Genomic DNA, 11702 nt, shown 5'->3' with positions numbered 1-11702 from the left:
TCCATGTTTTCGTCTTATCAGACCGCAGGGACTTCAACCGTGCTGATGGGCAACGGTTCAAGTGCTTCTGTTCGTGGTGTTGGCACGGTCGATCTGAAGTTTACTTCGGGGAAGATCGTGCGGCTGAAGAACGTGCATTATGTCCCCTCCGTCAATAAAAATCTTGTTAGCGGATCTCTTCTGTGTAGAGATGGCTACAAGCTTGTCTTTGAGTCGAATAAATTTGTAATATCCAAGTATGGAACCTTTGTTGGTAAAGGCTATGAGTCAGGAGGCTTGTTTCGTTTATCCTTATCAGACGTTTGCAATAAAGTTGTTAATCATATTTGCAACAATAGTGAATCCAATGTGTGGCATTCACGTCTTTGTCATGTTAACTTTGGTTGCATGTCGCGACTAGCGAAGTTGAACTTAATCCCTAGTTTCACCACCGTCAAGGGATCTAAGTGTCAAGTGTGTGTGCAAGCTAAGCAACCTCGTAAGTCTCACACGACTGCGGAAATAAGAAATCTTGCACCACTAGAGCTCATACATTCAGATCTATGTGAAATGAATGGTGTGTTGACAAAAGGTGGAAAGAAATATTTCATGACGTTAATTGATGACTCCACTAGATACTGCCGTGTGTATCTTCTGAAATCTAAGGATGAGGCTTTGAACTTTTTCAAGATCTATAAAGCTGAAGTGGAAAACCAACTTGATCGAAAAATCAAGAGGCTTAGGTCCGACCGTGGTGGAGAGTATTTTTCCAATGAGTTTGATGCTTTTTGTGCGGAACATGGTATAATCCATGAGAGGACGCCTCCCTACTCACCTCAGTCAAATGGGGTGGCCGAAAGAAAGAACCGTACTCTAACTGATTTGGTTAACGCCATGTTAGACACATCGGGTCTCTCCAAGGCATGGTGGGGGGAGGCGATATTGACAGCATGTCATGTCCTGAACCGAGTCCCCACAAAGAACAAAGAGATAACTCCATTCGAGGAATGGGAGAAGAAAAGGTTAAAACTCTCTTATCTGCGAACATGGGGTTGTTTGGCGAAAGTCAATGCTCCAATTCCAAAGAAGCGGAAGCTTGGACCAAAGACTGTGGATTGTGTTTTCCTGGGATATGCTTTTCATAGCATTGGCTATAGATTCTTGGTTGTAAAATCTGAGGTACCTGACATGCATGTCGGTACGATCATGGAGTCGAATGATGCGACTTTCTTTGAAGATATCTTTCCCATGAAGGATATGGCTACCTCATCTAATCAGGAGATGCCTAGTTCATCGAATCAGGAACCAGTTACAATTACCGAACCTGCCATTTCGATGGAACACTTTGAAAGTCCTGTGGAGGAGAACAATGAAGTTCCTACTAGGAGCAAGAGACAGAGGACTGCAAAGTCCTTTGGTGATGATTTTCTTGTGTATCTCATAGATGACACTCCCAGTTCTATTTCAGAGGCCTATGCATCTGAAGATGCTGACTACTGGAAGGAAGCGGTTCGTAGCGAGATGGATTCCATCTTGGCGAATGAAACCTGGGAGATAACTGATCGTCCTTATGGGTGCAAACCTATAGGATGCAAATGGGTATTCAAGAAGAAGCTTAGGCCTGATGGTACTATTGAAAGTACAAGGCTCGGCTCGTGGCTAAGGGTTATACCCAAAAGGAAGGTGAAGACTTCTTTGATACTTACTCACCTGTGGCTCGACTGACCACTATTCGAGTTCTACTTTCACTAGCTGCCTCGCATGGTCTTCTCGTTCATCAAATGGATGTTAAGACTGCTTTCCTAAATGGAGAGTTGGACGAGGAAATTTATATGGAACAACCAGATGGGTTTGTACTAGATGGTCAGGAAGGGAAAGTGTGCAAGTTGCTGAAGTCTTTGTACGGACTTAAGCAAGCACCCAAACAGTGGCATGAGAAGTTTGAAAGAACTTTAACAGCTGCAGGCTTTGTTGTGAACGAAGCTGACAAATGTGTGTACTATCGCCATGGTGGGGGCGAGGGAGTTATCCTGTGCTTGTATGTTGATGACATACTGATTTTCGGAACAAATCTGAATGTTATTAAGGAGGTCAAGGATTTCCTATCTCGTTGTTTTGAGATGAAGGATTTAGGAGTGGCTGATGTCATTCTGAACATCAAGTTGTTGAGAGACGATGATGGTGGGATTACATTGCTTCAATCTCACTATGTGGAAAAGATCTTGAGTCGCTTTGGCTATAGTGACTGCAAGCCCTCTCCAACACCATATGATGCGAGTGTGTTACTTCGAAAGAATCGAAGAATTGCTAGAGATCAATTGAAATATTCTCAGATTATTGGCTCGCTTATGTACTTAGCAAGTGCTACAAGACCTGACATCTCTTTTGCTGTTAGCAAACTGAGTCGGTTTGTCTCAAAACCAGGAGATGTGCATTGGAAAGCTCTAGAGAGAGTTTTGCGTTATTTGAAAGGCACTGCAAATTATGGAATTCACTACACCGGGCATCCAAAGGTGCTTGAAGGGTATAGTGACTCAAACTGGATCTCAGATGCTGATGAGATAAAGGCCACGAGCGGTTATGTATTCACTCATGGAGGTGGCGCTGTTTCTTGGAAGTCTTGCAAGCAGACCATCTTAACGAGGTCAACAATGGAAGCAGAACTCACAACACTAGATACAGCTACGGTTGAAGCAGATTGGCTTCGCCGGCTCTTGAATGACTTGCCGGTTGTTGAGAAACCTGTACCGGGTGTCCTTATGAACTGCGACAATCAAACTGTGATCACGAAAGTGAGCAGCTCAAAGGATAACATGAAGTCATCAAGACACGTTCAGAGAAGGTTAAAGTCTGTCAGGAAAATGAAAAACTCCGGAGTTATTGCGTTGGATTATATCCAAACGTCTAAAAATCTGGCAGATCCTTTTACTAAGGGTCTATCACGTAATGTGATAGATAATGCATCGAGGGAGATGGGTATGAGACCCACAATATGAGTTGTTCACAGTGGTAACCTATTCTTTGTGATCGGAGATCCCGTGAATTAGATGTGGAAGACAAGCTGTTGGTCAACTGAGAGGAGAGTATCCTTACTATTCACAATACCACTCCATGAAGATGCAATACTCTCCTAATCTGCATGGCAGGTTGATGTATATCTTAATGTGTTCTAAGTGGCTTATTTAAGCAGAGATGTTATCCTGCAGAACATCTTTTGAAGAACACACCTATATGAGTCTGATTGTCAAACGTCGCAATCTATGAGAGTAGAGTTCTCTCTAGTAAACTCATGAAAGGTCACGGAGTATGATGCATAAACTCCACCCGCGGGGAAGATCCACGGTAGCCACGTATCGGTCAAGGCTTTATGTGAAGCTAGATTCGCAGAAAACTTGCAGTTCAAGGCCCATTCCACTGTTCAAGTTGCTTACTAGTGTAGCATAGAGTTCTAGGTGGAAGTTCAACTTAACAGTCTTCACTGCAGTACCGGTATATAAAACAGTATTTTGGAACCAAAGGCAAATTTCTGTGTGCCTCTGGGATCTGGTGGGGGATTGCTGGAATTTAGTCTATTTTGCTATTTTGGGCAGCCCAATAACTATTTCAGAAATTCCTAATAAATCCTAGAGGCCCACTTAGCCCATTTGTGCAAGGCAAGGGATACTACTAAAGTTTAGTCCCACATTGCTAGTTTAGTGGGAGTTGGACCTCCTTATAAGGAAGGTTCTTTCCCCACTTGTACGAGCATGAGAACAAGAGGGATATCCACACGCGCTCCTTCTCCGCCGCCCGCCTCGCCACGCCTCGTCACGACGCGCCGCGCCGCGGGTTGCGGGAATGAGCCGAGCCGATATCTAAATTTTTGCCACGCACGACGGGTATACGAAAGGTCACGTGGGAGTTGAAACGTTTTCTGTAATGGACACTGAATTCGAACGAAGCGCCTCTTTGGCTGCTGTCTGTTCGCTTCGTCTCCCTTCGTTGCTTCACCTCCTGCCGCAGCCTCTTCGCGTCCTTCTCCTGTGCCTATATAAGAGAGGTCGCTCCTCTCCAGAGAGACACAACAGAAGCTCCTCTTCCTCTCGCCACAAGGTTCCGACCACTGCGCTGCTGCTACGTTCTTCCCCATCCCGTCTTGCGGCGTGCACCGCAGGTCGGGACAGTAGGCCTCCGAGACCGCACCTTTTGAGTCCTGTACGGGAGAAGGGTGATAAGGTTTTTGGGGAGCGCTCAGCGCGACTACTGGCTGCTTCATCACGGACGATCCGGTCGCTGACGACTACTTCCCCGACGACGACTTCTTCCCCGACGTCCACGACCTCCTCGACGACATGGCAGACGAGGACACCGACCCCAAGTCCAGCGCTTCTGCTGCTATTGTCTCGTACGTGTTCTTGTCTTTCCTGTTAAAGGTTCTGCCACAGTTCCTTGTTCTAGTCCTTGTCCTACACATGATAGGTTCTACTTCATATATGCTACTTGCTATACTGTCTGCTTTAGATATGATAGGATATGGTTCATATATGCAGAAGCTATTTACCTTCTCTCTGTCAGAACGCATGATTTGTTTTATCTCTACTATATTAGTCATATTTTATCTAATATTTCTGTTAATAAAATCATTTGATAAATTGCTCATATTTCCAACATGGCATACGAGTATCTTGTGCACTCGATCTACTAGCGCATGATTAATAAGACACAAGGTACCGTTTGTGCATTCGAGCGACGTTGGTGGTGGCGTCGTAGATGTTGATCTATTTTTTCTATAATATAGTTGGTCAAACATAAAAATGCTTGACCTCAGACAAACTTAGAATTTCAAGTATTTTGTGACAAAGGAAGTAAACGTCAAGCTGGGACATGAAGGAACATCCAAACGAATCAGGCCAATTCAAATGTATGCCACTCTGTCCCCCTTTAGCTTGAAAGGGCAGGTTACAAATGCTAAACTGAGCTCAAATTGCCCCTACAAATTTGTAGCGAACGACCAAAAAAAAAAGAATAAATGAAAAAGAAAATTATGGTGGCAACCGTGTGGCGACTCAGTGTGTGTTTGCGCAGAAGCCCGTCAGCCTTCAAATCCATATGAAGCGTGTTCCATATAACTGATGGAGATCAGTGACATGGAGACTTGCTAGAGTTGCTCTTACCGATCATATATTCTCAAATGACTCGTATTGTTTTGACAAAAAATGTTAAATTTTCGTGAACTTGGGTAATAATTTTGCATTCGTCACCTACATTGAGACAAGATTTCAGAGATGGAAAAATGTTAGACGTCAAGCTCATGACACGAAAGAACATCCAAATGAATCAGACGAATCCAAATGTCTGCCACTCTAGCCCCCTTTTGCTTGCACGGGCAGGTTACAAATGCTACGAGCGATCACTACAAATTCCCTCCCAAAAACAAAACTGTGGTGGCTTCTTACATCGTGGCAGTGCTCTACGCACAGAGCCTACCTACGCAAATATCCATACCGTGTCACCACCAGCGCAAGTGCAGGTACACGAAACAGGAGAGGGCAAGAGACATCAAGGGTGCATTGGCGGTGGCAACGTGAGCCTCATCGGTGTCGGAATCGTCGTCGTCTGATCCAAGGTCAGGCTTGCGGTTGCCCGGCGGCGGTCGAGATGCGGACGTGGCTGAACCGGGTGACCCAGCTGCGCTGCATGTAGGAACCCAACATGATAAATTTGAAAGTTTAAGGTGCAAAATTGTGGTAACAACAGATAGAATGAATTCAGCACAACACAGTCACAGTAGCCACAGACTGAGCTAAGTATAAATATCTCATGTTATTCGAGGTGGCATGTAATTCAAATTTCATCTAGCAAATATCATGCTCTTCTAGCTAGATACATGAGATTGCAGAAGACGTAAACCAAGTTTATTAATGAGTTATTAGAAATTCCTCATGTATTCTTTGTGAAGTTGTACAATAAATGGAAGCAAGTACAATGTGATGCACGTACGTACCCTGGAGATGCAGGGAAGGTGCATGATCCATAACCTGAAAAACGTAAGAGAAAACTGGATTATTAGTAGAAGTGTGTAAACGCATCACTTGCCTATGTACAACTAGAAATACTCTGATGGGGGTAGTCCTGAAACTGAAAGTAGGGTCCACAAACCGTACGAAAACTGGGCAATGCATGAACACAGTGAATAACTTTTTCATATCTCAACGTACGCCATCACTTGATCGGGAATTTTAGGAGTCTTTTTTTGGATAATGCATTCATTCTAAAGTTACCAAAAAATGGCGCATCAAAATTAAGAAATCGGCCTAGCGACACATATATTCTTCGTTCAATGCATTTTCTTGAGTGAAAAAAAAAATCTCCTAATGAAGGCATAATCCCAAAGGTTCCAAGAACAAAAGCAGGCAGCTATTTGTGCAGTGGTAGTGATACTACTAACGAATAACGAAGCAAAAAAGCAAAAGCGACACCGGTCAAGCAAAAAAAGAAGGCGGCAAAAGCAAAAGAGACGCGTGCATGGAAGGGATTACACTGACCGATAGGAAGCTTGCGATTGAGGGAAACCATATATACACGGCAAATTTTAAACATAATGTCAAGGGCATAAGCATAATCAAACAATGCGAGTTCGTCCAAAATAATATACTAATTAAACAGTGCGTAACAGAGAAGAAAGGAACAAAGATAGAATCAACGTGTACTGACTGGGGTCGGTGAGCGTGACGGTGGCGGTGCCGGCGAAGTCGCAGGCGCCGGGGGCGGCGTGGGAGCGCTGGTAGACGGAGTTGAAGGCGTAGGAGGCGTGCGCGGCGAGGGTGTTGGGGAGGTAGCAGAGGGCGCTGGGCTGGATGGGCGCGCAGTCGGCGCCGCCCGCGGGGCTGCACGCGTAGTCCAGCGCCGCCTGCACCGTCCTCACCGGCGCCCCGGTGCGCACGATGCACCACGTCGGGTTCGCCGCCCCGGCGCCCGCGAGCAGCTGCAGAGCCCACGCCGCCGCGAGCCACAGCGCCGCCACAGGAGAGCGCCGGCGCCGCATGTAGTGGTCTGCGGGAGGGTGCGGGGCGAGGCGAGAGGCTCAGGCAGCAAGAAGGAGCAAAGGTGGTGGGAATATGTGCGCGGTGGTGGGGAGGGAATATGAGAAAGAAAGATGGTGGGAGCCGGAGCGGGAGCGGAAGCCAGGAGGAGGATCTCCTTCTCCATCTCCATGGAGAACTGCTTTCTTTTCTTCTCTTTGCTTTTCCTTTGGGTCGGAGTGTCTAATCTAATTACGACCGGAGAAAGGAGATAGCGAAGGAGCGGGGGGCTAGGAAAAGCAAAGACCATCCAGGAGGAAGAAGATCAACCGGTAAAAAGGTAGTAGCAATCAGGCTGGCCGATGATGAAAAAGGGAGAAAGTACTACTCCCTCTGTTCCATAATATAACAACATTTTTGACACTACACTAATTGTCAAAAACGTTCTTATATTATGAGACGGATGAAGTAGCTTACTAGAGGTAATTAATGATTAAACTAACCTCACAAATTAGCGCACTAAAATAAATGTATAAAATAGAGAGCAAAGCAAGATGGCATCGGAATGTGCCCCCTTAACTGAAGCTAAACCATGAATTTATTGGCACTTTTTTTTTGATAAAGAGAGTTTTCTCTCCGATTTCCATTATTAGAAATCACTAAGTCTTGCGACCGACACCAGGCTATTGCCAATTCACATTACATTAGCAAATCCTACGATGCACACTGTCGAGGATGAGATCTCCTCTAAAGTGCAGATTACTCGAGCCGGGAGCGGACCAGGTTTCAGACGCAAACACTAAACGGCCCCTATCATCATAATCATGAGAAATCCCACAAGCCGGGTTCTCCAGGATGATCGCACGCAAAATAAACCAGACTATCAAGTTGTGATACTCGGCAGCTAGGAGCATACCACTTAAGTTCAACTGAAGAAACAAGACAGAGACAGATCGAGGACATAATAAAGGAGATCTCCTAGGACTATAGCACCAGTTTAGAGAACTTCAGAAGATCACATCGCTGCGATTATGTGGTACAGCCCTCCATCCCTCCACCGCCCTGAAGATTTCTCCAGCGACCTGCTCAACCTTTTTTACGCCCTTCGGCATTATTCTTCGTCTTCTTGGGTTTATCTGCAAGATGAGCCAATCATGAAGTATTTTAATCATCAAGTTCCCTGGTACACAGGAATCAGAAATCCTGTTCTTATTAAAAACCACTCTGTTTCTAAGTTTCCAAATAGTCCATAGGACAACTGCAATTCCTACAGTCACAAGGGATTCTTCATCTTTATTAAATTGTTTCAGCCAGACCCCAGAATCCATTAGCACTTGATTAAATAATGTAATAGAACCAGTGGAGACACTAACATAGGGCCTGTTTGGGGTTGCTCCACGCCAACAAAATCAACTCCACTCCATCAAGTCTACTTTGGAGCTGTTCCACTGAGGGGTTCCAGCTCCAACAAAGAGCAGTTTATCATGTTTGGCATCTGGCTAGCTCTAGCTTTAAGAATTGGAAATTTTGGTGGGAAAGGTTTATTGCGGGGTTGGGAAAGTAAAACGAAAGGGTACCCACTTACCGATGGCAGAGGTAGGTAAATTTTTCTTAACTCTATGAGAACTTTTCAAACTAGAGTTTATGAAGCACCCCTTGAAGAGCTTTCTGAAAAATTGAAAGTTGCATCATAGATTTAGGTTTTTTGAAGCAAAACTTCATGGAGCTGCACCGTTTGGCTTGTGCTTTTCAGAGCGGGGCTGAATTTTAGGGAACAAAGCACTCCCAAGCAGGTCCATAGTATGACTGAATATTATATTTTCTGCTAGGAAGTTCATTGGCAATTTACAGATAGACAATAACTGTCTGGCAAATTGAACACATGTCTAGTAAAATCATCTTATAGTAAGAGGTTTTTTGTTTCACATATATGAGGTCATGGTCTTTTTAGCTTTGGGAGGCAGCTTTGGACTGTGAAAAGATGAAGCTCAAACAACATCTATTTTAGAGGAATCACAAGTGAAATCTAATTTGGATTATTTTCAGCCCAAAGCACGCCTGTGTGTACTTCATAGCCAAAGTCATTTCCCTAGCCCACCGCCGTTGGCATTTGGTCATAATTAAGTCATAGATGCCACCGCAGCCACGACCTAACTCTCCCTTCACCCCTCCTCCTGAAATAGTGCGTTTTCAGTTTTCACCAACCCACGGTCGTGTTGTCAAACAGCTGACCTTCACTGTGGCAGCTTCCTTGACACAATAGCTTTGCCAGCACAACAAGTCCACAACTGATCTTTCGAACCTGCAACCCAAACTAACCGAGTGTTAGTGCCCACATGCGTGTGATCTTCTGTCAAATCAAAGTCGTTGCCTGATTTCCTTTTTCTTTTTAGAGAAGAATGTTGATCTATATTTTTAGGGGAGGGTGTCAATCTGATTTTTTAAGGGGAGGATATCGTTCCGATTTTATTTAGGGAAGGATGTCGATCTGATCTTCGCTTGAGCTTGAAAATATGGGCACAACTGGTATATTGGGAAGGAATGGGGAGCGCGTCTACAGCTCACCCATAGCAAAAGCAAGTGCCTCCTCACCTATGTGTTACACGCTACTGGGTCGGTATGTTAATTGCTACAAACGTTTATTCATTTGTTTTTTTACTTTCATTCTTTTCTTTTCTATTTAAAATATAAATATTTCAGAATTCATTTACTTAATTTGTTTAAAAGCATTCATTGCACTTTTGAAAAATGTTCATGTAGTATAAAAATAATGTTTGTGTAACTTTTATAAAATGATGAAAGCATTAAAATAATGTTTATGACATTTAAGCACGTGTGTCAAAAAATGTTTATTACTTTTTTTTACAAATGTTTATAGAATATAAAATAAGTTCATGACATTTTTTAAAAGTTCACATGTATAAAATAATGTTTGTGATATTTGTACAAATGAAAATGTAAAAACATGTTTTTTGTAACTCAGAAAAAAATGTTTCATGCTATTAAGAAAAATCAAGCATCTCAAAATTTCTTATTCGCATTTATAAAATGTTATACAATGTAAAAAATGTTTTCTTAAGTTAGAAAATCTCTAGTACCATTCATAAACAAATGTATGTAACTTAAAAATGTTCACATGTTCCAAATAAATGTTCACCGCATTTTGAAAATATTTATACAATGTAAAACATTGTTCATGTAGTATTAAATAAACATATCACATCGTGCAAAAATATGTTCAACGTGTATTTGAAAATGGTTAACATTTATTCAAAGAAAATGTTTGGAAACCTGCATTTAGAAAATGTTCAACCTATAGCAAAAAATATGCTTGCATAATAAAGATGTGCAACGTGTATTGAAATAAGTCAATATTTATTTGAAGAAGAAATAAAAAGAAAAGGAAAACTTAATAAGCTGAAGAAAGACAAACGAAAATCATGAAACTCGATAACAACAAAAAAAGGAAAAAAAGCGCATGGAACCTTGGCATGGGGGAGATATAGCCTTTTTTAGGCGATGGGGAGATGTAACCTTTTTTAGAAACACATGTAAGAGCATCTCCAGCCGCGCCCCCAGAAAGGCCTCCCAGGCGATTTTTTCGCGCCGACGCCGAAAAAACGGCCCAGTCGCACCCCAGGAGCCCGATTTTCGCAGGCCTGGGCCGAAATCAGCGCCGGCGGACCCAACCCGAACCCGGCGCGTTGGGGGGGCTCGGGGGCGCCGGGCGAATCGTTTTTGGCATGAAATAGCCGCGGGCCCTCCTTGCCAGCGACTCGTCTCTCTTCTAGCCGCTTCGTCGTACTCATCGCCTCGTTTTCCGCGGTGAATCAATGCCAAATCTTGAAACCGTGCACAAATTCCCACACTCAACATGATATCCGGTCTAGATGCACAAAGGTAAAGCAAGGATCCAATCATGGAGCGATATACCTTTTGATCCACCGCTTTACCATTGGGATCTATGTCAAGTTGGCACTTGGTGGGCATTGGAGTAGAAGCCGGTTTGACGTCACTTAGCTTGAATCTCTTGAGCATGTCTTGAGTGTATTTGGCTTGGTTGATGAAGGTTCCTTCTCTTCTTTGCTTCACTTTGAACCCTGGAAAGAACTTCAACTCTCCCATGGAAGACATCTCGAAATTTGAGGTCATAAGAGCGGCAAATTCCTCATTGAAAGCTTTGTTAGGTGAACCAAAGATAATATCATCAACATATAATTGGCACACAAACAACTCCCCTTTGACCTTCTTAGTAAAAAGAGTGGGGTCGATTAGCCCAACTTCAATACCACGGTCTTGTAACAACTCGGTAAGGTGGTCATACCACGCACGTGGGGCTTGTTTAAGGCTATAGAGTGCCTTATCGAGTTGATACACATGATCGGGAAAGTAGGGATCCTCCAACTCGGGGGGTTGCTTGTCGTAAACCAATTCATTAATAGGACCATTAAGAAAAGCACTCTTCACATTCATTTGTTGTAACTTAAAGTTATGATGAGAAGCATATGCAATCAACATGCAAATAGATTCAAGACGAGCAACGGGAGCAAAGGTTTCACCGTAGTCGATACCCTCGACTTGGGAGTAGCCTTGTGCTACCAAACGAGCCTTGTTGCGAATGATAATCCCATGGGCATCTTGCTTGTTCTTAAATATCCACTTGGTTCCAATGACATTGTGGTTCCCCGTCGGTCTTGGCACCAATCTCCACACTTTGTTGCG

The 11702-nt window shown here is 43.7% G+C and overlaps 1 protein-coding gene across 1 annotated transcript; it reads right to left on the bottom strand.

The window, feature by feature from the left end:
• Positions 1–5254: 5254 nt before the first annotated feature.
• On the bottom strand, positions 5255–7220 carry LOC123108117 (PLASMODESMATA CALLOSE-BINDING PROTEIN 3). The gene is made up of 3 exons (XM_044529967.1): positions 6673–7220; positions 5963–5996; positions 5255–5651 (listed from the first exon to the last, which is right to left on the bottom strand). The coding sequence occupies exons 1-3, from the start codon at positions 7001–7003 to the stop codon at positions 5468–5470; spliced, it is 549 nt and encodes a 182-aa protein (XP_044385902.1). The 5' UTR covers positions 7004–7220; the 3' UTR covers positions 5255–5467.
• Positions 7221–11702: the final 4482 nt, after the last annotated feature.

This window comes from Triticum aestivum, chromosome 5A (assembly GCF_018294505.1).
Source record: "Triticum aestivum cultivar Chinese Spring chromosome 5A, IWGSC CS RefSeq v2.1, whole genome shotgun sequence".
Taxonomy (NCBI): domain Eukaryota; kingdom Viridiplantae; phylum Streptophyta; class Magnoliopsida; order Poales; family Poaceae; genus Triticum; species Triticum aestivum.
Note: the sequence above shows the minus strand (reverse complement) of the source record. Positions and strands in the feature narration are given on the sequence as shown.